The sequence below is a fragment of the Phyllopteryx taeniolatus genome, chromosome 20, assembly GCF_024500385.1.
Source record: "Phyllopteryx taeniolatus isolate TA_2022b chromosome 20, UOR_Ptae_1.2, whole genome shotgun sequence".
Taxonomy (NCBI): Eukaryota; Metazoa; Chordata; class Actinopteri; order Syngnathiformes; family Syngnathidae; genus Phyllopteryx; species Phyllopteryx taeniolatus.
This window is the reverse complement of record NC_084521.1, coordinates 15,210,703-15,238,540: the sequence shown is the minus strand read 5'-3', so window position 1 is coordinate 15,238,540 and position 27,838 is coordinate 15,210,703. Positions and strand designations below refer to the sequence as shown.

Here is a 27,838-nt window from a genome sequence, read left to right as displayed (position 1 = left end):
TTATCAAAAGAACATTTGACATTTATTTTAAAAAAAGATTACAAAATATAAAATTAAATAATTTCCAGAGTATAAAGGCACACATCTTGCACAGTGTAACAATGAAAACAGTTAAAGCATGGTGGGGTGGGGGGGGGGCTATATGACATAGAACAGCTCACACATCAAAAGTGTAGGGTCACAAAAAGAACCTAAACAGACAACACTAACTAGAGAGAAAAGGAAATTTAGTCCTGTGACATGCAATTTTTTAAATTCCTTTTTTCTTTTAGCACATCAGAGTAAGCATTTTAGAAATTCAAGCATAATTATTCTTCATTTACCACAGCACCGTCATTAATCCCCATGGATGACTCGTTTTTTTTCTTTTAAATACAACTATATTTCATGACTAAAATCCAATGTAAAAATATAAATGTGAATATAATCTGATATCTACACAAACGTATTGGGATGGGATTTGTTTTTTCCACGGGTTAAAACGGGCCGAAGAGGATGTTACTTGCTTTAGTTAGTTATACAGAAGTACTACACGTCACGCGCAAAACCACTTTTCTCACTTCAACACAAACACACACATACGTATATTGCATTTCCCTTCTTAAGACCGCGTCGAATAATTGGGGTTGTTGTTCGTAACATTTGGTTCCTTTCCTTGTGTGCAAAATATACAAAAACCCTCCAACACAAATGGGAAAACTTGCGCCTGCATCATTACGCTTTTCAGAAAACAGCGTTATTGTACCACAAATATTTTAAACACACACACACAAGAGTGGTCATCCGGCATGTGCCGCTGTCGGACGCAGGAAGCAAATGTTCGTCTTGCAACTACTGACTGGGCAAGGTTCCTTTTTAAGATGCTTTGTAAGCAAATATTGCAGTAACACTTTTCCTCCGGCTGCAGCTCAGGTGAAGCAGCAGTGAGGGGGACAAATCCATTTTGAGCTCACGATTCGATTTTATTGTGATCCTCAACAAATGTCAAGAGAAATCGGAAAAAGTCTGAAAGTGGCGACTGAAAACAAAAAAAGGAAAAAAATGTGATGGTGCTGCACTGTAAAAGTGGAAACGTGTGTGTGTGTGCGTGGGGGGGGGGGGGGGGGGGGGGGGGGGGGGCTGTGCCAATCTTAAAGACAACGGATTGCTTGTCATCTTTGCAAACCAACCTCTAATTGTTTCATTTGAATGTTTTCGACTATCTGGAAGGAAGCATTGCTCCACCGATGATCAAAGAAGCCTTTTTGGAAAAAGTTGCATTTACCTTATGGAAGCTACCAGAGGAAGCTAGCTTTGTCCTTCCTATAGATGCGAGGCAGCATTGTGGTTTATATGATCGCAGCAGGAAAAAGTGGTTTTCTCCACCCTTTGTCCCATTTCAATACTTTTGTGGTTGGTCTCCAAATGGAGGAAAGTCCCTGCAGCTTTTCCACACATTCATAGGATTCTTCTTAGTTGAAACGAATGGAATAAAAGGTCAAATGTTTGTTATGGACCGTAATGACAAAAAAAAGTGCAGTAATTCTTTTTTCTTTTTTTTTTAAACACAAGGTGCTGATGGCAAAAGCCTGTTCATGGCTGCTGCTGACTCCGAAGAGACCGCTGCACCAGAAGTTACTTTTACGATGTGGGAAGACGCGCGCGACACCCGCATCATTCCCCGTCCCCATAACTTGAAAGTACTTCTCTTAGTCAAATTTCTTCAGTCCGCGACACAACAAAAATGACGAGAGAGAGTGCACGGCGTGGAGAGAAGCGCTGTATCGACGTATGGCAAGAGCACAACGGAAAAGGACATGAATTGATGAAACACAAAGAATGTGGGAATCAGCAGGGATGTGGTGGGGGGGGGGGGGGTCGTGGGGGGCTGTTGGTTGTTTTCGCTGAACGCCTACTGGAAGACTTGTTTTCTACTCTCTAAAGCACAGCATAACACTTCACATCACGCCACCTTGCCTGGAGCTCTCACCTGAGTTCTGTGCTGCATTTGACCGCCCAACCTCACCGTAACTGACACCCCTATGCCCCCCCCCCCCCAGCCCCGGCTGATAGCATAAGGGTGAGCCTGACACAAACACCAAAACGAGCTGTACGAGTTGCGAAAGGCAAAATAAAAGCCACATTTCTACAACACAGACGACTAATTACACATTCTGGGGGGAGGGGGCGACGCTTTTGACAACAGTCTAGTCAAAAAAACAAACAAGTAAAACTCAAGGAGGGGTTGAATGTAAACAAACAAGGTTTTAGCTGCTGCAGGGTGTGGCATCCCACTGTAAGAGGAAGGTCAAACAGGGAGAGGTTAGGAGATGGGTAAGGGAGAGTCATACAAAGACATCACAGCACCTTCATTCTCTCCATCATGTTTTGTCTCCACCCTACAACCCACTGCACAAATCCTCTCCCCGTGAGCCTCGGCACCTCCTGGTGCTCGTGGGGGCTATGACAGAATAGTTGTGATGAAGTCATAAAACCTCTTGGAGTACTGCTCAGGGTTCACTGTGGAGATTTCGGCTCCTGCCTGCAGAGAGAAAATAATGAATCATTTCACATTCATGAGCTTCATTTGGGATTGGTTTTCATTCGTCTGTAAGCATTGTTTTGCACTTCCACGCTTTTCTGAAATAAAGTTTGTCGTCTTGTAATAAGCATACGATACAAAAAAAATGTAATACAAAAATCTAGCTTCTTACGCCATGTTTGACCGTCTTTGCGGCATGGGCGGCCTTCTTCTTGGCATCATAATGTTGCAGGATGTCAATGATGGCCATGAAGTAAACTTCTTTCCTGGGAGCACCTGCAGGACAAAACCAAGTCCTAATAAGTCCATGTCCACCAGGGGGAGCTCGAGCTCGGGCCTTGTGACGGAGCAGCACACTGGGCCTCACTTTCACTGCTTTTGATGGCGTAGACATCAATGGTTGGATCAAACTCTCCCGGGGACAGGGGCTTCGTGCTGTCCAAGGTGTTGCTCGGACTGTCAGGAGGGGTCCCGATGGCCCCCCCGTCACTCTCACCGCCCTCCTCCTCGGCCTCGTTGTCCTCGCTCTCCACCTCTTCCTGCTCTGCTCGTTCCACATCGTGGATCCCCACCAGCAGACTGTAGTCCATTAGCTTCAGCTGCGCCAGGAACTGGGGATAGTGGAAGGGGGCGGTTGAAGCAAGCAACACACCATAGGAGGCATGAGCGGTTTAGGGAGGGAGAATGTTTTCAGCAAGAGGATGACAGTGTTCTATCTGACAATCTATGTAACCCCCTGGCACAAACGAAGGAATCACCACACCCATGATCATTTACATGTTTAATTTTGGAGAAAAAAGGGAACTCACGGACGTTCCTCAAATGTTTTTCTTTTTTCAAAAATAGCACCCTTGTGGCTTTAGAAACGCAAAAAAAAAAAAAAGAACATCTAGAGCAGGGGTGTCAAACTCATTTTTGTCTCGGCCCGCATTGTAGTTATGATTTCCCTGAGAGGGCCGTTACAACAGTGAAATGTTTAATTCCATCCATCCATTTTCTGAGCCGCTTCTCCTCACAAGGGTCGCGGGCGTGCTGGAGCCTATCCCAGCTATCATCGGGCAGGAGGCGGGGTACTACACATTGGAGAGCTGTCGCACCAATTGGATTGGCTCCAACACGAGAGATGGCAGATGAAACGAGAGAGAGAACCATAAAACTTCTGCAACATGGTAAAAGGTCAAGGAATGTTGGGAAAGATGTTGGTTGTTGTAAAAGGGAAGTGTCAAGATAGAAAACTGAAAGCAATGTCTTAAAAATAGAAAATGCACAACAAAACAAATAAGGTACGAATGGGAGGAAAAGAGTCAACGTCTGTGTCTGAACTGTAAGAAACTGCCGAAAGGAAACTGGATTTAGTTACAAACGAAAGCTGTCCTTAACACCTAAACAGAAACAAAAGAAGGTTACAGTGGGCTAAAGAAAAGCAATCATGGACTGTGGTTGACTGGATGACAGTGATAGTGCTGAATCGCAACTCTGGATTGGGCTGGAACTTCTGTTTGGAGCCATTCCAAGAGATGGAAGTCATTACATCTTCAATAAATGCATAAGTTTACATTAAAATTGGAAATTTTGGACACTTGTCTGATTCCATCGATTGAAAGGATGGTTGGCGATGACATCATTTTTCAAGACAACGCATCTTGCCATCGGGCAAAAACCGTAAAGACCGTTCTTCAAGAAAGACATAATGCCAATGTCACGGCGTGCAAATAGTCCAGATTTCAATTGAACCGAAAATCTGTGGTGAAAATGAAAGCAAATGGTCAATGCCAAGGCTCCAACGTGCAAAGCTGAGCTAGTAACAGCAATAAGAGGAAGTTGGAGCCCAATTGATGACGAATACTCTGTCACTGGTTAGCCCACACCTCAGAGACTGCAGGCTGTTATAAAAGCCAGAGGTGGTGCAGCTGAGTACTACTGGTATAGTGTTGGACTGTTTTTCTTGTTTGGTTTTCATGATTCCAGAATTTGTTTCCTCAGAATTGAGCGATTCTATTATTTCCCCCCCCCCCCCCCCCATCTACTTGCTCAAAAGAAAAGCGACTGACTACAAAATTATTCCCCCCCCATGTTTCTTAAAGCCAGGAGGGCAGCATTTTGAATAAAAATTGCTTTGTGGCACACCTGTGATTTACCTTTCTTTCCTCCAAAATTAAACATTTAAATGATCATCCTCCACGAACGGAGGATAATAATTTTTGTTTACTGCCAATCAAAATGCGAGGTTATATCACATGATCGAAGAAAGACACGACGATTTGATCAAATTGTAGTGTGCATGGCAGCATTTGAATGACTGCAGTGCTGACGGGTACTTAAATAGTAACAAAAAAAACCATGAGGTGGAACCATGTGGGTGGAAATGGTCAGCGCGTGATACAACAGGTAATTTGTTTCAATTATGAATAACACTAATACATACAATATACCGGTACATAATAATACAAAGAATAATGACATTTCAAAACATTGTTTCCTCGATAAGAATGCCAGGAGTCACATTTGCTTTTTATTGCACTGAGTTCAGGATCGCCAGCTGGTGTGCAAAGGGGTGATTAATTTTTTTCCCGGTTGTCCAGTTCCGACTGGCTCAGTGAGCCATCAACACAAGTTCCCGGCTCGCTGACATTCTGTATGTGGAAGACGTACCTCCACATCTTTCCGAAGCTTCTCCAAGAACATTTTCTTGTTCTCATCATTGACGCAGATCTTCTGACCATCATTGATGAAGTCATTGTCCTTGTAGGTAGGCAGCTCCTTAGCCTAAACATTAGAATGGGAGATTAGTGGTCACATTGGGAAAATCTGAATCAGGCAGTGGAGAGAACTGGGCAAAAACATGCCAGAATATTGGTGCTATGAAATGCGGCTCTTTTTTTTTTTTTGCAAGTGACACCGATACAGTGACTTGAAAAGATATAAATACCCCTCAAACATTTTGTCACCTTACAGCCACAAATGTAAATGTTTTGTTTAAATTGAGATTTGAGGTGATTTAACAAACAAAGTAGCACATCTTGTAAAGTGTAAGGGAAATTATTCATAGTTTTCAAGATTTTCAGTAAATACGAATCTGAAATATGTGGCATGCATTTGTATTCAGCCCCTCCAGCGTCAATATTACGTAGAGCCACCTTTCGCTGCAATTCCAGCTACAGGTTTTTTTGGGGTATGTCTCTACCAGCTTTGCACATTCAGACACTGAAACCTTTGCCCATTGGATAGATCCCCACATTGGATGGAGAGCGTCTGTGAACAGCAATTTTCAAATCTTGCCACAGATGCTCAATGGTATTTAGGTCTGGACTTTGACTGTGCCCTAACATATGAATATTCTTGGATCATTCTAAACCATTCCACTGTAGCTTTGGCTTTATGTTTACGGTCATTGTCTTGCTGTAAGATGAATCTCCTTCCCAGTCTGAAGACTTTTGCGGCCTCGGCAACAGGTTTTCTTCCAGGATTGCCCTGTATTTAGCTCCTTCTCTCTTTCCGTCAACTCTGACCAGCTTCCATGTTCCTGATGAAGAAAAGCATCCCCACAGTATGATGTTGGGATATTCCTTCATTCATCTTCCGTTCCGCTTCCCCTCACTAGGGTTGCGGGCGTGCTGGAGCCCACCCCAGTTATCTTCGGGCGAGAGGCGGGGTACACCCTGAACTGGTCGCCAGCCAATCGCAGAGCTTGGGATATATATCTTTTTTTAACTCAACTAACCCTGCTTTAAACTTCTCCACAACAACTTCCCTGACCTGTCTGATGAGTTCCTTTGTCTTCATGATGCTGTTGGTTCTCTAACCAACCACTGAGGCCTTCACAGAACAGGTGCATACACACTGAGAATAAATTACAAACAGGTGGACTCTTTTTACTAATTAGGCGACTTTGGCATTGATTACACTGGATTGTTTTGAGGGGTATCGGAGTCCTTTTCAGATATATATTCGCTTAGAATTTTGAAAAACCCATTTTTGTTCCATTTCACAATTATGTGCTACTTTGTGTTGGTCTATCACATAAAATCACGAAAATACAGTCAAGCCTGTGATTGTAAGGTCACAACATGTGAAAAAATTCAAGGCGTATGAATTCATTTTTCTCAAGACACTGTATATGGTCATCCATTTAAACTAGACTCTATAACAAAGTAACAGTTTCACATATAGTTTGTAATGATTGATTTAAAAGTCAACATATTAACTTAAACTAAATTATTAAATGAAACACCAGCATCACTATTACTGTTCTGTTTTCCCCAGTGTATGAAAAACAGCACAGTCTATAGAATACCATAGATGACATTCCATAGTTTACGTGGGCATTTCAAGATGTACGTTTCTCTTTGAAATACCGTAAGTCAAGACGGAATTCAAAATCTTATCTGCAGCATGTTGAAACACCCAGCATCAGTATAATTGAGGCTTTGGAACCAGTGGCTTGTGAGATATGCCTGTCAGTCCAGGTAACAAGCACAGGCAGTCTCTCCAAACCAAGGCCGACCTCTTTTCAAGACACACTATTATCAATTGTGTAATAAGAGTGCATAAAGCATGCAGCATGCACATAGGAATGTACAGACCCATCTGATGCAGTATTGACAAGTGATCAGATTTCCCGTCTTTTTCCTTTTAAAATGAATATGTAGGACAGGTCTATTCATATATTACCGTAATTGCTTTTTGTTTTGACATTTTTTTTAAGCATCTGGTAGATCCATACATTGTTTTGCATATTAAACTCAAAGCCAAGAAACGTCTTTGTCTGCAGTGGGCTGGAGTCAGTTTGACAGCTGATTTTAAACATAACTCCTAAGTCAGCATTTAAGATAAATAACCACTCCTTCAGTGTCTAAATATTGGGGTAATGTGACTCAAAATCAAGGAGAGCAGCGATCAGAGATCAATGAGGTAAGGGGGTGGGGGGGTTCAGCAGCAGTTTGGCTACTACAGCGTTTCTATGGCAGCAGCAGAAGAGCAGCAACATACAACTATGAAGCAGACTTTGTAGCAGTAGAAAGAGCTCAGACTTGACACACATACATACACACATACAATTATAGACTACACCTTTACACAGAATAGCACAGAAAACATCTCACATAAAAGGACATCTGAACACATATATGCAGACATGGACCTCAAATGGGCAATTAAAAAATGGCTGGATAGTTGACAATGTGCGTCATTTGTTCGCCCCCCAGCACATTATCAATGCGGCTAATTTTAGTCTGAACTCTGAACCTCATATCTAGAGCTAATGCTGTTTGTAGTGCACATGCACATACAAGTGGCAGGAAGAAAGATGAACAATACATTAAAATACCTTGTACATTAGCACAATTTACCTGTACAAATCCAAGTTCCCTCTGCCATATAGACTCACATCAGTCACAATGCAGTCCATTAAAACAGAAGTCAAGATCTTACTGTTTTAAGTCCGTGTTATTGCATTTGATCAGTGTTTTCATGTAAAATACACACAGTGCAACCTCTAAAGTCAAAGGCATCTGGGGCCAAGTTGGAATTTGATCTACATTTTCATGAAAAACTGTTCATTTTTACAGTTAAGAATGTCAGGTGTAACACGCGTGAGGCAATGCAACTCCAAATACATTGTATTGGAATCTTGATTCTACGTTTTACGAATAGCAGAGAAATAATGTTGAATGATGTGATGATGGCAGATTGACCCTGGAACAGGTTTCCTCTTCAATTATTTATACTATATTGCTCCTGAATTTATACAAACTCAGCCTAAAACCGCTTGATTACTAGCAGCACGTCTAGAACCATTTCATAAAACTGTATCCTCTCAAACTGCGAGGTGGTAAACCGTGCTGTAAGCCCCGAGGAGTTAAGAGGACATACAGAATACAAACTCGAGTCACGGTGTTTTGGTCAGATGAACAGCACATGCTGTACTTGTCTACTCTGAGTCATCTCTTGGATATCCTTTTAACTACAGTACCAAAGGCAGCTACTTGTCGAGTGCCAATTTTTTTCCCCCCACGAAACAAAGTGGTTGGCCAACAGAGAGGCAGCGAGCCAGTAAATCTCATCAGCGCTTTAATGCTTTTAAGGCACATTCTCTCCATCTTAGCCTAGCATCATCTCTATGACTCTCCAAGACAGAGACAGCAACACATTTCTGAGTGGTTTGAATTTAAAAAAATAAAAATCTACCTTTTGTCTGTAATGTAATCTATATACTTCATATATCTTAAGATCACACACCATGCCGTTTGACCTTCCTATGCACACAATATTCATACTTTTTGCTCTTCCCTGTTACAAGTTGGTGCCATTGATTGAACGATCTCACTGAAAAATTGGAAAAAAGAAACGTGTGCAACGTACGACCTTTAAAAACCAGTGCACCATGGAGAAGAAAGGAATCTTGTTCAGAAAAAAATAACAAAAAGGAAAATTGGTTAGATAGATCATGCCTGGTATATGAGCCCTGGTTGTCTTACATCTCTTACGTGTTTCATGGCGCAGTAAAAGCGCGTAGCGATCCGCAGTGTTTGCAGCCTTTGCTGAACGTTACCAGATTTGGGCCGCAGGGGCACATCCTCTGGTGGGGGCGGCTGCTAGAACAAGGGGGAGCGAGGAAGGGGCGGTCGGGGTGGAGGGAAGGAGAGAAGAAAGGAGAGAGGAAGGGAGGAAGGAAGTTGGAAGTAAACGCCAAGTATTGAAAATGTAAACGAACACAAGTGTTTTTTTTTCCCATTTAAAAATTGGAAGAGGGTTGGAGAGGGTATCAATGCGACAAACCTTTTTGGCCAGTCAAACTTTTTGGATTGGTCAGCTGGCTCGGCCACAATTCATCAAATTCCATTTAACTATGTATCAACAGTAATAATAATAATCATCTTTGTCTGTATTCCTCCACTGAACATGTTGGGAATCTTCATGACTCCGCCCGACATGCACGAATGTCAGTTTTGTTGAAAAAGGTCCCTTTCAGCAGCTGACCAAGAAAGGAGGCAGGTTGGCAGGGCTGCTCTAAGGAGATGTGGACCGAAGCTAAGCAGAGCAAGGAAACAAATAGAAACTCTTCGGGTTTGGGGCTATATCTATGGGTGTACAATTAAGCTAATGGGTGCTAATCTATTGTCAAGGCAGTCCACTCAGCAGTCACATCTTAACCTCGGCGCGGTACACTAAGATATCAGGCACGGCCGGTGTGAAACGAGCGCCGACATACACAAAGAGGTGTTCCAAATATAAACATAGTCATTTTAATTCATTAATTACTGACATGACACATTTACCCACCCCGTTTGTACTAAATCATGGATAGGTTAAGAGAAAACTACATGCGATATATGGGGTGAAAATCAACGGGAACAGAATGGGGCTGGTGTTCACACGCTGAAATGTGTTGGATAAAACGTAACTATAAAAAGATGCAGAAGAACTTAGTATATACCATGCAGATGCATGCATGAAAGGGAGACAGTCATGCAGTCAGAAAAGAACCCTGCCATGCTTGCTGTATGAGTATTTGAAGCCATTTTAAAACACACACTGCAAGTGTTCGTCTTTCACTTGTTGCACACTCACAATAGGAATGCGTGTAGGTGTCCACACTTGAAAGGTTCTGATGTTAACACTGTCACACGCAGTCAAGAGTGCTTTAGTGAGTACCTGGAGCAGGGTGAACCACCACCACATGTTGTCGTTCTATTGTTTAGTATTCAAAGACATGTAAGATAATAAAACTAAAGTAAAAAGTAAAAGTACAAATGCAGGGTTTCCCATGACCACAACATATCCTCAGCTTTTTGTGTGGAAACACTTTTTTTCCCCCCACATTGAATGTATGAGCCAAAACCCAAGCAAGACATCACACTATTGGCCTCTGCTGAAATCTCAAATAGCCATAAACATACACATTCTGATAAATAAAACCGTTTCCAGTGTTTTACAAACAAAATACCACTGTCGCAGCAGCAGCAGCGGACAGAATATATCCTTCACCTGGGTGGATACTCTTGCAGCCTTTTATGGCTTGAGGTTGCACAAGTGGGAAAGAGCACTGTAATCCAAGTGGCAATGAGTGAATAAGTAGAATACATTAAAAGGTAGAACAAATACTAAATTCCCCTCAGAGCTGTAAGGATGCTGCTTGGTGAGTAAAACATTAGTTATAGTCAAAACATGTTGATTCATTATAAAACCCCAGAATTGTATTTTGTCTGACAAGGCTAAATTTAGCTCATGGAGTCCCCAAGGTCTGACACACCTCACTGCGTCTCATCCCACTCCATAGTGCACGGCAATTAAGCTACCAGAAATCCAAATAGCAAGTCTGAACCCTTCTGAGTCAGAAAAAAAGTAGCTCCCACATACACAGCCTTAACACACAAGTCTCTGGGATTTAAACTTTCTGAAACTGTCGGCAAGACCCTTCCCTTGGTTAACTGCTGCAGCAATTAATATGATAAATTACGCTAACTGAGTAACTCGGCAGTAACGTTTGATTAAAATAAAAAATACTAATAAATGGGAGTCCACACACACCTGCCATCATTTACATTTTAAAGTGGCCAAAAACCACCAACACTTGCATATATATATATTTATGTGTGTATAACGATAACTAGAGCGCATGGTTTGGTTTTATCACTGTCTTAATCTCACAGTACGATAATTATTGCGATATCGTGGGAAAATATCACAGCATTGCACTAAGACTCACAGTATTGTAGACGCGTTCACGGTACACGTTGAGTGAAGAGGCAAAAAGGAGAACGGAAAAACCTTTTTCTTGCTGGCTGAATCCTTCCCAAAAAGCTTTAGTAGTTTCTGTGTTTTCCCCCACGGGTTTTTGTGAAAAAGACATTGTCAAATCATATATTACCGTGCACTTATATCCCCGTCCATACAATTTTTCGTATATGGCAGTGGTCCCCATCCCCCGGTCCACTGTACCGGGCCGCATAGAAGGAATGACCCATTTATATCATTCTTTAGTGTTGTCATAGTTTTTATTTTTTTTTAGAACATTAGTAATTGGATACTGCCTACTTGCAGTGATTTCTTGGCTTAAGGTAAAAAATTAAGTCAGAAACACAGAAAGACAAAGGCAGGTTTAGAAAACGGTGCAGTAAAATAATCACGGGACTCCTACTTAGTTTCTTTTCCTCGGCTTAGTGATCTGGTAAAATTATGTATTTTTCTGAGCAGCCGCTGTAATGTTGTAATTTGAAATGTGGACATTTCATTTGAAGAGTGGTATGTACACAAGATGATTTCTTTATGCATTGATGCCTGTATTTTTGTATGGCGTCCAAGTATTTTATCGGAATCGGTATTCCTGTGTGATGTTCTTTCACCCACAAGTTAGATAAACATGAGAACACCACTTAAGAGTCATACTGTTACTATATGCTTAAGTAATAAGTAATAAGTGCTTTTCGTCTTGGAACTCAGCTATGGATGCCATTTTTGCCCAGTCTCTTCTGTATTGTTGTGTCATGAACAATTACCTTAACTGAGACAAGGGAGGCCTGCAGTTCTTTAGAAGTCCTATTTGACCACCTGGATGAGTCATTGGCGTTCTCTTGGGGTAATCTTTGTAGGACGACCACTGCTCCAATTTTTCTCCATGTGAGGATAATGGCTCTCCCTATGATTCGCTAGAATCCTAAGGCTTTGGTAACTCTGTTCAGACTGATAGATGTCAATTACTTTATTTCTCGACTGTTCTGGAATTTCTATCGTGCCATTTTGTAGCAGCTTTTATAGATTTTGTCCGACTTGATTTTGTCGGGATAGATTCTATTTAAATGATTTCTTGACTGACCAGATCTGGAGGTAATCAGGCTTGGGTATATTTACATTTGTTTGATGATCCTAAACATTAAAGTGGGGAAACTATAAAAAAAAACATAAGAAGTTGAGAAGGGGGCCAATACTTTTTCACAGTACTGTATGTATATATTTATATACATCCGTTTTCCGTACCACTTAACCTCAACTAGCGTCGTGGGCGTGTTGGAGCCCATCTCAGCCGACTCTGGGTGAGATGCGGCGTACACCCAGAAATGGTCACCATCCAATCGCAGGGCACATATAGAAAAACAACCAACCGTTTGCACACACATTCGCACCGACGGGAAATTTAGAGTCTTCAATTAATCTACAATGCATGTTTTTGGAAACCGGAGTACCTGGAGAAAATCCACGCAGGCACAGGGAGAACATGCAAATTCCACACAGGCGAGGCTGGATTTGAACCTGGGTCATCAGAACAGATGTGATAATCAGTCAGCCATATTATATTTTTTTATATACCATAAAGGTCAGCATGTTAGACCTCAACATAGAGAAAGTTATTTTTAAACCCTGTTTCAAATGAGTTTGACAGTATCTGTGTATATATATATATATATATATATATATATATATATTCGTTCGTTCGTTCCTTGTCACATTTTTGTGGCGCCAATTATATATTACTCATGCACTCACTGTAGTAGTCTCGCCACGCTGCACTATTTGCATATCTGTTGTTGACCAATACTGGCCACTCATGCCAGGGTAGCATCTGCTCCATTTGCACACTGATTGAGGAGTATCTGCAACATTTGCACAATCAACATTGTCCCAGATTATCGCACTACTCGTCACTTTAAACTGCATACACTCCTTGAAGTCTCGGCGCCCTTTGCACAATGGTCATTGCACCGGACTATTGCAATATTAGTCATTCGAACTGCTCTAAGAGCTAGAGGACTCTGCATCTTTCGCACAATTGTCAAAAAAATTCAATAAAAATGTACCGGCATTACAAGACAACTAGCAACCCTTTATTACTCAGTGACTGTTTTTTTTTTTTTGTCAATGTCTTTATGTCACAAAAGAGTTCTCTGTCAATTGACTGTCTGTTGTCGTACTAGAGCGGCTCCAACTACCGGAGACAAATTCCTTGTGTGTTTTTGGACATACTTGGCAAATAAAGATGATTCTGCACGCACGCACGCACACGCACACACACACACAGGTATATATACTCAACAGAATTCAAAACACGCATGCACCCACTCACACACAAATCTTTCACACACAAACAGCAAGCAGGGGGATTAATGGAGCAGTAGAAGCAAGGTTCTGAGAGGTTGAAGCAAACTAAGAAACACACACAGCATGCAGGGTACAAGATGGGAATGGGGCAAAGGAATAAGTCTAACTGTTTGGGTGATGGCAGTTGTATTGGAATTGGTCGAAACTGTGTTGGGCAATAAAAATCAATTAAATAACAGATTCTTCGCTGTAATCTCTGATTGTCCCCATGTCTTTCCATAGAGAATTTTGGTATATAAAATTAACATTTAATTAACGCACAAAATACAAAAAAAAATATTATCCCTTGAGGACATATTCATGCTAATTTACATTCATTACCCAGATAATAGGGACATTTGATTCTGTTTATTTCTGTGCTTTGTGCTGTCCACAACATATTGTACATGGGTCAGAGTGGATTGATGAATTTGTAGCAGTCCGATGTGGTAGGAATGATTAAAAAAATAAAATAAAAAAAAAAATAAAAAAAAAATAAAAATGGACATCAACATGCCAGCAATTGTATACATTTTTTTTTTTTTTTTTTTAACTGTTAAATGATATTAGCCAAACACTAAGCTTGTCAAAATGCTGTTAATTATATACAGTAACAGGTAAAATGAGGATCCTCAATAATGTTTAAAGGAGTGTTTCATAGCCAAACCACATTTGCCAGATGACTGTACCTTCTCCTTGTCACTGGCATCTCGTGCCACAGTGGAACCCTGGAAGAGGAAAAAAAATAAAAAATAGTTTTTTACTGGTATTACTGTAGTTTATTTTTCTGTGTTTCCCTTGTACCTTGAGATCATATTTTTTAAAGACGGAAAGGCGGTGCGAGAAGACGTTCCGTGTAACAATCATGTAAGTTGCGTCCCCGTCCACGGTGAGCCGGTACATCCCCAAAAACTGAGGCAGCAGTGTGTTGCCATGACACTCCACGATAAACTGCAAAATAAATGATCAACAATCAAATAACGTGTTAAACATCACGCAAGCTCTTGTGTGTCAAAAAGACATTGTAGCAGTCACTTTGAATTAAACCAAGGCCAATAACTTAATATTATTATGACGCATATGTCACCTGATGGTACTTCTTTAGAATGTTGTGCATTTCTGCAACATCTTCACTGCTGATGGTCTTGATAACATAGCGCTTGTCATACGAAGTATGGAAACGAGCCCCACTTCGTCCCTGGGCCTCACTGTTCAAGGGAGCACTACGAGTCAGGGAGTTCTACAATGAAGGAGAAAAAAAATTCATCATATTTGTCCAGAAATACAGTCAGAAGAATAGTAAGTGGGGTGGTAAAAAAAATGCTCTGTCAGTGTGATACTGAATCTTTTATAAGGTTTGTATTCTTACTGACACCTAGAAGATAGCATAAACGTAACACTGCAGAATGAGTAGCCAAAGACAGAATGATATCAGCAATTACTTTGTAGGTTCCTCTATAGACCACAGTTATTTGGCTGTCTGAACTTACCATCTTTACATTTTACAACCATAAGCAAATGGGTTAATAATTTTGAAAATGTCCTTTGTTTCAGTGAAAGTTGCTCGTGTAGCATTTTAAACAAACAAACAAAAAAACACTTCAGCAAATGTTCACTATGCCAGCAAATGAGAAGGTATTATCATTAAAAAATTGGATCTGTGTTCATTTGCAACTTGACAAAGCTCAAGTAAGAGGAATAAATAAAGCAATACTAAGTACTCCTTATGACAAAGACTACTTTTTTTCAATTTCATTTTTTGCTGCTTATTCAAACAATCTACTATTTTACCATGTGGCTTTCTGACCCCACACATTGTGCCTGACCAAACCTATACACAGACAAAAGCAGCTGCTGTCCAGACTTTGGAAAAGTCTCAAAGTAACATGATCCCATCATCCTGTCTATGTGCCTCATTCTTCAAGAATTTGTGATGTCCTATTACCCTTGGTTACCTCTACCCTCTTCAAACTCTTAGCATCTTTTGCTGCAGAGGAATAACCTTTGAGGCACATGCCATACAACATGCTTCTGCATGAAAAGGCTGGCCCATACTTCAGTTCTGCTAAGATTCAGATCTTAGTTTGAATGTGTTTTGTAGGAAGAAAAAAAAAAATAAAAAAAAAGCAGCAGCACTGAAGCTGATGCAAACAACTGGCTGTAATGATGGCTATTATCATATAGTCTTTAACACTCGCAACTGCCCACTTACAGCACTTAAACACCAATATAAACATTTAAGATGGACAGCTGCACTGAGCTGGGACACAATGACCTCCAAGCTCTGCCAACTCACGGCATTAGCAGTGGGGGTTGTCTTGGAGGGAGGGAGGGAAAGAGGGAAAGAGAGAGAGAGAAAGAGAGTGCGAGGGAGAGAGAGAGAGAGAGAGAAACAAAACCAAGAAATCTGAGATGTGGGCCCAACAGAATAAATGCTACTTCTGGTAACCTTTGTTTTTGTAGTTAATTGTGATTTTCACAGATTCTTTTTTTCAGTAATCAGTATACCCATTGTATGAGATGGTTTTGCTTAGCAGTTGCTTCATTCAAAAGTGTAATAGTAGTATCAGTCAATAGTACCAGAGAGTCTAAATAAATACATGAGACATTTAGCAAAGGTGTTCTTTTAAACTTTAAATTTGGGTACATTTTCCTACCAAGAAATCCTGGTCATCGATGCCAAACCTCTCCCTCAGGTTTCTAAACACCAGGGGGCAGTACTCCTTGAATTTGAAATGGCTGGGCATGTTTTCTCTGCACAAGGAAGAACAGCAACCACACAATTGTGAAATGAACTTTTTGGGTCCAATACCAAAATTGACAATGCAAACAGGGTATAAATCTATACACACAACACAAAGATCTTACTTATTGAATAGATGGTTGTCCACTTTAATCTTAGAATAGGCCTTGAAGTCATCTGGCATGAGCATGATGGGAATCTGAACATGGCTCAACTCATTTATCTGCAGGAAAAACAAAGGAGACTGGTGATAATGCAAGATACTTCAAAGTTACAATTATTACATACATGGTGATCTCTGTGTAAATCTGCAAAGACCATCGATGAGTTCAAATTCAGAACCTTGTGGCAGAAATCCTCTTAAATCAGTTGCACCTTTATAACCCATGAAATGCAACCCTGATAAGATATTAGGGCTAATTTACAACGTAGCTCAGCTTTGTTCTGCAAAGCCTATCAATGTCAGCATATGTAGCAACCCAAGCCATTTATAGAAGGAGCTCTTCATGCTGATGTAACATACAGACAGATATGAAGGACAGCTGAAGGGAAAAAGGTGAAAATCTTGCCAGAACGGCCAGACACCACAAACACACAAACAAACAAACAAACAAACACACATAAGGGTTTCCATGTGGTATGAGGGCCTGCCGCTCGCTCCTCAACGACCGCGCCGGCCGTGCAGGGAAGCGGGTCGGTCACAAGGGGTAAAGTTACGACGACGCGCAGGCTCTTCTCATGGTGCAGCTACAATTACTAAAATAAGAGTACTACTCACTGAACTTGAATTGAATAAAAACCCTTTTATTGACTTCAGTTTATAAGCTTCTGGTTCAGCTCTTAAATATTTCTCACAGTCATGCTTTGCTGGAACACTGACAGAGGTGATGATACTACTCGTGCTTTCTCGCTGCCTGCAATTCTCGGTCATTCCATGGTGTTTTAAGCTGGAGCATTGGGTAAAGTGATTAGGACAGGGCAGGGAACTCTTCATCTGATAGTCGTGGCTTGCGTGTCTTGTGTTTTGACATTTCATTTTTCTCCAGAGGAGAAAATGGCCATCTGCTGGCTCTATGAAAATTAATAGAAAAATCAACATTTTCAGAAAGTCATACACAGTGGTGGCTTGAGATATGAGTGACCTGTCTTAAAAGCTTTTCGAGATACGAACCGTCATTAAGCTGATTTTTTTTTGCTTTAACTTACAAGTAGGGATGCACGATAACTAATCGGACCAATAACTATCGGCGGGATATTGGCAAAAAAATACGTCACACATTGGTCCGATACAAAAAATACTGGACCGATAACAAGAGCTGTATCATTCAGCAGCGCGCTGGTAGCCAGCGACTTCAACTAAATTTTACTAATATATTTTCAACAAAATGATTCAAGTTCTTAAATTTTTCTTACATGTCACAAATTGTGTACCACTTCAGTGGAATGACCCATATACTAACAATTAAATGGAGCCCACATGTAGCAGGTAACTCTCTACTGGCGCAACCATGTTTTACCCAACAGTCGACGCCCCTTGCGTGAATTATTATGTTGAAATTTTATTCCACAAACGTGACATTAATCAGACTATCGTGTTTTGACTAAGGTTTGGCATCGAGAATCAAGAACCGATTGGAACCGGGACTCCTGTTCCGGTTCTCCCGGAATTGTTCAAATTGAAAAATTTCGATTCCCAGTTTCGATGCCTAGTCCTCTGCTACACACATATATACACACACTGGGTACGGAAAGTATTCAACCCCCCCTTAATTTTTTCACTCTTTGTTATGTTGGAGCCATTTGCTCAAATCATTTAAATTATTTTTTTCCCTCAATGTACACACAGCACCCCATACTGACAGAAAAAAAAACAGAATTGTTGAGATTTTTGCAGATTTATTAAAAAAAGAAAAACTTAAATATCACACAGCCATAAGTATTCAGACCCTTTGCTGTGACACTCATATTTAACTTGGGTGCTGTCCATTTCTTTGGATTGGACTTGATGAGGAAAGCCACACACCCGTCTATATAAGACCTTACAGCTCACAGTGCATGTCAGAGCATGAGAATCATGGCAGCCTCTCCTCAGTTCAAGACACACGAAAGCCCACATGGAGTTTTCTAAAAAAAAACAAAAAAAAAAAAACACCTGAAGGACTCCAAGTTGGTGAGAAATAAGATTCTCTGGTCTCATGAGACCAAGGGTCCAATGCAATGTTTTTGCATGATTTCTGTCGGTGGATCTCTCTGTGTGGGGAACCACAAAGACAGTTGATTTGTTAGATATTGTGTACCATTAGGGCCCTCTTTTCCTTCAAATGAACACATTTTTTTTCTCCTGCTACAATCTTCCAGGTCAACTAATTTTACTTCCACTGCCGTTAATGACTAATTGTAACCTAAATGAGTGCTCCACTTTTTTGTGCGGTTTTCCAAAGCTTTATTATCCGCTCGGACTGCTCTGGTCTCTTCTTTGAGGGATGAAATATTTGATTGAAGGCAGTCAAAACATTGTTCAAGGCAGCTTAATCATTCCTTGGCGACTGCTTCACCCTTGGAAAAATGCCTCACCATTTGCATCTTCAGTCAGTCTTATTGTCTGAGCTGAGTCGATTGGTGACTTTCGGGGCGAGGATGACTGCACTGTTTTTAGCATGCCTCGGCATCAACAAACAAATTGTTCTCTGAAACTGGATGTTGTTATGATTCAAGTAAGTGTACACTATATTGTAAAATAAATGAATAAAAAACGGAATAAACCGTGCATCCACATTGAAGTCGCCCAACCTCGCTGCTTTCCGCTGTTCAGGAGGAATGCTTGTTGCACGCTATTACGCGCTGCCGCAGCTACCTACGAGCTACAGCTAACAAGGCTAAATACAATGACTAGCCACAGAGGTGAATGTTCGCTACACATCCCACATCAACGCAGCATAATTACGAATCATCACCTCCAGGGTAGCGACTAAGCTACACTTCTGACAACTATCATTATCACGAACAGAGGACAAGTAGTAATCAACAGGAGAAAGCCGGATATGCCATGCTAATCGCTAAGCTATCGTGACGTGAAGTCGGAAAACCAAATAAGAAACTTGAGGAATGCTCATCAAATACCTGTTTGGAATATCCCCTTATCAAAGTGCTAAATGATATAAGGTTGAATACTCGGAAAGGTGTCAATTCTGGTCTTGTTGGATCTCAGTGCAGCTTTTGATACGGTAGATCATAATATACTGCTGAACAGGTTGGAAACGTGGGTAGGACTAAATGGAACAGTCCTTAAATGGTTCAGTTCCTACCTGGAGGAAAGGAGTTATTTTGTAACCATTGGAATTGTTCAATCTCATCGAATGGCAATGACCCATGGGGGCCCTCAAGGGTCAGTTCTTGGACCCCTCCTGTTCACCCTGTATATGCTAGCCTTGGGTCAAATTCTTCAGAACTTTAATTTTGACTATCATAGCTATGCAGATGACACACAGTTATAGCTAGCAGATGACTACAGTTCAATTGAGGTGTTGTGTCACTGTCTAAAACAGATAAATAACTGGATGAGCCAAAATATTCTTCAATTAAACCACAACAAAACTGAGATCATTGTTTTTGGCCATAAAGAAAAGAGGATAGCTGTTAGTAAATACCTGGAGTCACTCTCTTTAAAAACCAAAGACCAAGTCCGAAACCTTGGTGTTCTGATAGATTCCGACCTGACTTTCAACTGTCATATCTAATCAATTACTAAAACTGCCTTCTACCATCTGCAGAACATATCCAGAGTGAAGGCTTACATGTGTCAAGCAGACCAGGAGAAGCTCATCCAGGCTTTTATCTTAAGTAGACTTGACTATTGTAATGGTGTTCTGACTGGACTCCCTAAAAAGAGCATTAAACAGCTGCAGCTGCAGGTCGGGTTCTGACCAGAACAAAGAGGTCAGAGCATATTACTCCAATTCTAAAGTCTTTACGCTGGCTTCCAGTCAGCTTTAGAATAGATTTAAAAGTTCTGCTACTGGTCTATAAATCACTAAACGGTTTAGGTCCTGAATACATGAATGAAATCCTATTTGAATTTAAACCAGTAGGGCTCTGAGATCGACAGACTCAGGTCAAATAGTGGAGCACAGTGTCCAAAGCAAACATGGTGTGCGTCACCATGTTTAGCCTTTAGCTATTATGCTGCACACAAATGGAATAAGTGGCCAACAGAATTGACGTCAGCTCCAAATGTGCATGTTTTAAAGTCTGGGTTAAAAACGTCTTTTTTCCCATGCTTTTTAGAGCATTTCCACTTTCAAAATGATATTTCTTGCACAGTACGCTGTTTTGATTGTATTTTTTATTTTTTTCCTTCTCTTTGTTTGAAATGTTTACAAGCTGTTTTTGTTGTTGTTTTTCAATGCATTTAATTATGTAAAGTTACCTTGTGTACGAAATGCGCTATATAAATACATTTGCTTTGCTTTGCTTGCTTTTAACTAGTAGTTAGGTACTTCAATTACAGTGTGCGGAGTGCGGGAAGCTCAGGCTGCAGCTACCCTTGTGCAGCCATTTTGCAGGTAGACAACACATCAGGGTCAGACATGAAGGAGCAGTTGGCATGGAGCATGGCCTCAGCATGACTGACTGACTGGCCTATGAAGGCATTTGGCATAGCTCAGGTGGCCATGAAAAAGTGTACCTTTTTAGGCAGTGTGTCCAAAGTACACTTTAATCTCCCAGGGGGCATCAAAAGCTGGTATCCTTCTTCATGTCTTCACTTTGAGTCGTAAAATTAGTGAACCATGACAAAATATGAAGAGCTCTTTTCTAAATTGTCTTAAATGTAAAACAGAAAAAAAAAAAATCTATCCCATGCTATTGTGTACACTTTGGCAGAATGTGGCATATCCGTTTCAACCAATCAGCGTTCGAGCTGCATTGTGAACAACCTAACACTGATACAGAAATATGATGGATACTTTTGAGTAGAGCTCAGACTCTAAATCCCTTTCGCTGTTCGCATTGACAGTAATGAACAGCGACTCACAATCGAATCATTACTCCTTGTTGCAGTTTTTGGGGGAGTAGCAGATTTTGCCACAACACCCGAAAAGATTCATGACGTATTTTGGTTGGGGCGTTTTAGAAACCACTTTTCCCTCCGGAAAAGATGATTTGGCTGTCGGCGCCTCCGTTTTACCTCGAGGATTATTAAAACATTTCAAAAGGTATTTCAAAAGAGTCCACAGATGCCACGTCTACATTTCTGCACACTAGTCACTAGCGAGTAGTGGGACAGTATGTCTTTGTAGATTCTCTGGCATCCTGGTCGTAGTCATCTGCAAAGGTTGAATTGAGGGAACTGGACTCTTCTTTGTCGAAAAGTCTAGTTGCCTTGATTTAACCTTTGAGGACTGGTGTGACAGGCACTGACAAAGTGATGGTATTCCATCAGATGCATCCTGGGTAATGAGTGTCGCGACATCACACAGCTGCTCACAATGCCTCCTCTTATTCAATAGGCACACACACATCTGTAAGGACACTCGAACAATGAATGCTCGTCTAGGCTGTAGAAAATAAACCTGACCCATGCATGTGAAAAATAAATAAAAAATGGACTAACATTCACTTACATTTTTTAATTAAAAAAAAAAAAAAAAAAGAAAAAAACTAGGTTCACAGTTTCCTTTGATGACGCCCTGAAATAAAATTCTCAACTGCACCTTTTGTATTTTTGGTACTAAAATTTAACTAGAAAACAGAAATACATTTATGAAAATGACTATTAAGTTTTAGATCATAAGTAGGTTCTTTAAATAATGCCATTGTGCTACTTTTACAGCGTTTGTAATGTTTCCCTTGGGACTCTCTCAGTGTCTAATTACAGCAATTGTTTCTGTCAAGTTTGTCATATTCTCAATTCATACGAACCTTGTTTATAATCAAATGCCTCCAGCATGGTTCATTGCCCTACAACTGTCACACTTGAAGACTAATTTCATACCACCACGTCCTGTTTGTCTCCATGGTAATGCAAACTAGTTTTCCGGCCCAGAGTGAAGAAAGTATGTGCTATTGCTCCATTGGAGAGGAAGCAAGTGAGGCAGAGTGCTCTGTCAGCAGCAGCATGGCACAGTGCTATCTCTGAACTTTGACAAAATGATGACTCGCTCTTAGCTGATGACAAGATGTAAGTAGTGGTAAAAGAAGACAGAAAGTTCAAAGAGAGTGTTATAGCTATAAATTGGTGAAAAAAAACAACAACCTGAATTTTAAATTTGTACAGTTCTGGAATATCTTACAGTGTATGGGTTTTCATAAGGCATAATTAATATATACAAATTAAATATTAGCAGGGAGACAGATGTTTCCCTACAGAAATTAGGAAATACAACTTTTCGGGTATGTCGTCCCTAAAATAACAATGAACAATACAGCTGTAAATCTTGTTCGAGCTAGAAGAATCACACTTTTTATATGCATATTCACAAAATTTGCTCTATATTGAACTCATTACAGTAAAACACGAAAAGCACATGATAAAATATATGCTCTATGACTAAATGGCCTATATAAGCATCGCAACATCTTCTAAACTGCCATCCATCCATTTCCAACATCGCTTATCCTGGTTTGGGTCACAGGGCACTGGAGCCTATCTCAGCTGACTTCGGGCGAAAGGCAGACTACACCCTGAACTGGTCGCCAGTCAGTCACAGGGCACATGTAGACACAAACAACCATTTGCACACACATTAACTCCGTCACTGAGTGGGAACTGAACGCACGCTGCCCGCACCAAAGTCAGGAAAGTGTACCACTACACCATCAGTAACTCCAGCTTCCAAACTTTCTCCAAATATTTCCTAACACATTTAACACAAACAGCATTATGTGCACCAGTCCGCAATGTCCCTCTGAATGACAGATGACATTCATACAACACAATGATCATCACATTTAACATATGGAGAGCCTACTAATTGAAGATTTGACCTTTACCCAGCCTGCATCAAAAGGTTACAGGGTAACTGCATTTAATGGTGGGAGTGTGGACTTAACCTTACACTGACTATTTATATGGCTATTACATCATTACCCAGATGTTTATGAATTGCGAACCCATTAATCATACGTAAGCGCACAAAGCAAGTGGCTATCGTGTCAAAGAACAGAAAAGGGGTGTCCATAGATAACAGTAAGGCTGCTATAATGTTTGAACTGTGTTTACAATAGGAACTTGTCTCAGCTAGAGCTTTTGATTGTGCGTGATTAACTTTTGATTTAGGCAAGTTTTTTTTTATTTTTCAAATTCTAGGAAGTAATGCTTGTTCTCTTGAAACCACTTTACCCTAGGGCCCTGGAGCCTGGATAATCAGTGTGCAGCTGCAAACTGTTGCTACACATTTAGTCACTAATATTAACAGGTTGAAGCAGCTCACACAAGCTTTAGGACACAGACTTGTCATTTAAGCCCAGTACTACTACAATACTGTTTGTGTTAATGGACAGCCTTAATTACGCCATTCAATGAGCACAAGAATTCATGTTTGTGGGCCATTCCATGTGCACGATATAACACTGTATTTTTAAAATGAGACCTGTTTGTGGTCATTTCCAGTTCTGTATTTTTTCTTTTGTGACTCATCTCTCACATCCAATATGGCTCTCCACTACTGCATTATATAACAAGCATAACCGCTCAAACAAATCACATTTAAACTTGACTGAATTTGGCGACTGACTTGCCATATGCCGCCATTTTTAACCTGTAGGAAACACTGTTGTCAGTGGGGATTTCTGCATCCTTCTGTTCATAACCACAGGGTTCAGACATAATGAGGACACAGATAAAAATAGAGTGGTAGCACATGTAGAAGTACAACTGAAGGTAGTCTCCGCCGTCTGAATTGAAAAGAAACAAAGAGACTTTTCCATGAAGAAGTAAAAGTGCTAGCAGTGAGAAAACACAAAAATGTAAACGTGACAGATGGACTATAAGATGACTGTTTAGAGACCAGATTTCACTTCTCCAATATCCAACTTATTTGTTTCATCTTTCTTTTTTGCTAACTTTAACTGAAGGCAACTTTACTTTCATAGTTCAAATTGCAAGTAGTCATAACTTAGTAGAACAAATAGGTGGACAGGCATGATATTTTTTCTATTACGCCAAAGGCGGCCGAAGGCATAAGAAGGTAGTAATCAGCATGGTAGGTTAATTGAAAACTCTAAATTGCCCGTAGGTGTGAATGTGAGTCCGAATGGTTGTTTGTTTCTGTGTGCCCTGCGACTGGCTGGCGACCGGTTCAGGGTGTACCCCGCTTTTCGCCCAACGTTTGCTGTGATAGGCTCCAGCACGCCCGCGACCGTAGTGAGGATAAGCGGTACGGAATTTAAATAGAAACATTGCTCCATCTTGTGATCGGATCGGTGATCTGGTATCGTTTTTTTTTAAACTTGCTGATCGGTCCCAAAAATCCTGATCGTGTAAAGCCTACATAAAACTAATATTGCTTATTATAATACACAATTTATTACTTGTGTTTGTTGAAAAATACACGAGGACCTTGAAAAAAATAATCACATATATACTGTATATAACATTGAATCACAATCGCAAGATAGAGGGAAAGAAATTGCAATTAGATTATTTTACAAAATCATTCTACCCTATTAAAAAGATCTACCCGTCATACAAACATAATTGCTCCCTAAGTGGTACGTAAAATGAATGAGTGCTCATTTACACGCAGGAAGGCATTATGTCAATTAGCAAATTAACATTAACAAAACAAGTATTATACCTTGTACAGTGAGCTTCCGACCTCCAGTTAAAATTTGGCAGAACGTGACATTACAGCAAATGCCGGTTGCACCAGTTTAAATCAAATTAAACCCGTTGGGGCTCCTGTACCAGACAAGCAGAACTAGAAAATTAATGTCACTACAAGCTATGACAAACTACACCACTAATTAGATGAATGTGTCAAAACGAAACGTTACACTATAAAAGCCAAGATGCTTAAGGTCTTGATTTTGTAGTTATACTGGCCTTTTCAGTTATTCCAAGGCAAAGGCTATTCAATTTTAAAACAACCTCCGTCAAGGCCAAACGGTTAGCAAAAATATTTTCGGATTAGCAGTGCACACACCTCACGCCAAGAGCTGGGCTTCGCAGAAGTTTTTTTTTTTTTTTAAATTAGAAAAATGATCGGTAAAATAAACGTAAAGTGATCTATCTCCTAAGGACCCCATCTTTCTCATTGTGCTTGCCAACCACTTCCCCATACAACAAAACCATGAAGAATGATGTGCAGAAATTAAAACTGTCTGAATCATGATTTCACCATTTGGTGGCAGACACACTGGATGCAGCCAACACCATGCACCAAACTTACATGTCGAAATGGTGAGCAAAAACTTCAATTATGGTTTCATCACACCATAACACAATTTCCCAACATGCGTTTTGGAGACCTACAAATTTAGCCCAACTCCAAGCAGACATCCAAACCCAACAGAGGAAAATTAAAGTTTCATAAAGGACCAGCCAGAGCCTAAAACTAATTCTCATTGAAAACATCTGTTGGGTGAGCCAAAGAGGACTCCGCAGAAGAGAAACCCTCAGTCTCACAGATTTGGATTACTTTTGCAAGGAAGAGTGGGTAGGAAACTCCTACCCAAAACGACTGAATGATGTAATTTATATTATATTATATTACATCCCTCTCACATATTTTTCAAATTGACTCGTAAAGGAAATAAGTATATTTTTTTTTGTAATGTGTCATTGCACCGGACTACTGCGAGATTAGTCTTTCAAACTGCTCTAAGTGCTAGAGGACACTGCATCTTTTAGCATAATTGTAAAAAAAATAATAATAATAATAGTACTGGCATTACCAGATAACTAGCAACCCTTTATTGCTCAGTGACTATTTTTGTCAATGTCTTTATGTCTCTAAAGTGTTCTCTGTCAATTGACTGTCTTGTGGTACTAGAGCGGCTCCAACTACAAGAGACAAATTCCCAGTGTGTCTTTTGGACATACTTGGCAAATAAAGATGATTCTGATTGTCAAGTTGCTTTACATAATTTTGTTTGAACAAAAGTGTGTTTCTACATTGTATTTGTCTTTCAATGGTTGCGTTTTGCACTCCGATCAAACCACGGGCAGTGACCCAATGCAAAAAAGGAAGAGGCAGAGCGAGATAAGCACGAGCACTGAAGATGCGCGCTCTCTCATGACATCGAGCCCTGCAGCTTGGCCTCCATGTGCACAACAGGAAACCACGAGTATTAACTGCTCAAAACACACATCATCCGATGAGTGGATAGTAGTAATACGCCTAATATAATTTGGGCTGTTTTGCACAAAACAATTGTTGAAAACGGAGCCGTCTTTACATATGGATGTCATATAAAAAGGGAGAGGACAATAATATGCGCAATGACACTTGAAATATGATCAGACTTACCGAGTGGTTGACTCCCCACATCACCACGCTGAGTTGAGGATCGCTGGCACGGAAGAGCTTCACTTTCTGGGCAACGAAGTGCTTTTTTTTGGTCTTGGTTTTGCTAGCAATGGCTGCAGCAATACTGCTCGCCGAAGCCATCGTTTTGCAAGCTGGTTATGGGAACTGCAGTCCGTGGGTTAAGCTTCAGAATCTATTCCCTTCACCGGCACGGCGGCCACCACCTCACGACTCAGTTGATAACAGTGCTATACATTTAGTCAGATCTCGGGTCAAAATGTCCTAATCCTTTTCTTCATCAAATATCCACCACAAGCCTGGCTCAAACCATATGGCCCAATCTCATCAAGGACTAAAGGGGGCGGGAGGGAAAGGCGACGTTGAAGCTAAAAATGTCCCTCTCCTTCGGCTGACAGTCCACCAAGACCCTCAGTGTGCATTCTCGAGCACGCCTTTCGGCTCGTGGAACTCCGCAGCCCTGCGACGACGTCAAGCCTTACTGGGCTGGCATTAGCATAGCCGCGGCAGGCTAGTTAGCGATGATATGGGTTGACTCCATAACGGCGTAAGGCGGGCGGGGGGATTGGGGGGGGGGGGGGAGGTGAAGAAATCGACAACACTGCATAAAATGACATAGGAAGTGTTGGCCGTTGTCTTGCGAAAATTACTCCATTGGCAATTTTATTCTGGCAAACCGAAGACGGATCGTCTTGACCGGCAGCTAACGTTAGCTCATCCGACCTTCGTTCGCCAGCTAAATGCACCGCCGGTCTGCCGCCGAACACCTGCTATCAGTCCGCAAGCTAGCTGGCTAGCGCTTAGCATTAGCAGCGAAAACCTTCGTCCTACGCTTTCGTGCTGCGCCCGTGGAGATGCCAAAGCTGTCGTCCTTTAATGTCGCTGCCCCGTTGGAAACGCAACGAAGGCGACGCCTTTAACGTAAAGCGGCAGGCGACCTCAATCCGGTGCATGTATGCTGCTGCTGTCAAGTGACAGCTCGACAGAGGGGAGTTGACACTCCGGCAGCCTCAG

At 41.0% G+C, this 27,838-nt stretch overlaps 1 protein-coding gene across 5 annotated transcripts; it reads right to left on the bottom strand.

Annotated features, from left to right (window-relative positions):
* Positions 1–27,816, bottom strand: pip4k2aa (phosphatidylinositol-5-phosphate 4-kinase, type II, alpha a). 5 transcript variants are annotated; one of them, XM_061758238.1, is made up of 11 exons: positions 26,807–27,816; positions 16,463–16,560; positions 16,252–16,348; positions 14,682–14,834; positions 14,399–14,545; positions 14,284–14,322; positions 8,998–9,114; positions 5,174–5,287; positions 2,889–3,132; positions 2,694–2,797; positions 1–2,521 (listed from the first exon to the last, which is right to left on the bottom strand). In XM_061758238.1, exons 1-11 carry the CDS (start codon positions 26,945–26,947, stop codon positions 2,441–2,443), a joined length of 1,335 nt encoding a protein of 444 aa, XP_061614222.1. In that variant the 5' UTR covers positions 26,948–27,816; the 3' UTR covers positions 1–2,440. The 5 variants fall into 5 exon arrangements, with proteins under 5 accessions (XP_061614222.1, XP_061614224.1, XP_061614223.1 ...); XM_061758240.1 differs by having other exon boundaries at positions 9,007–9,114; XM_061758239.1 differs by having other exon boundaries at positions 8,998–9,111.
* Positions 27,817–27,838: the final 22 nt, after the last annotated feature.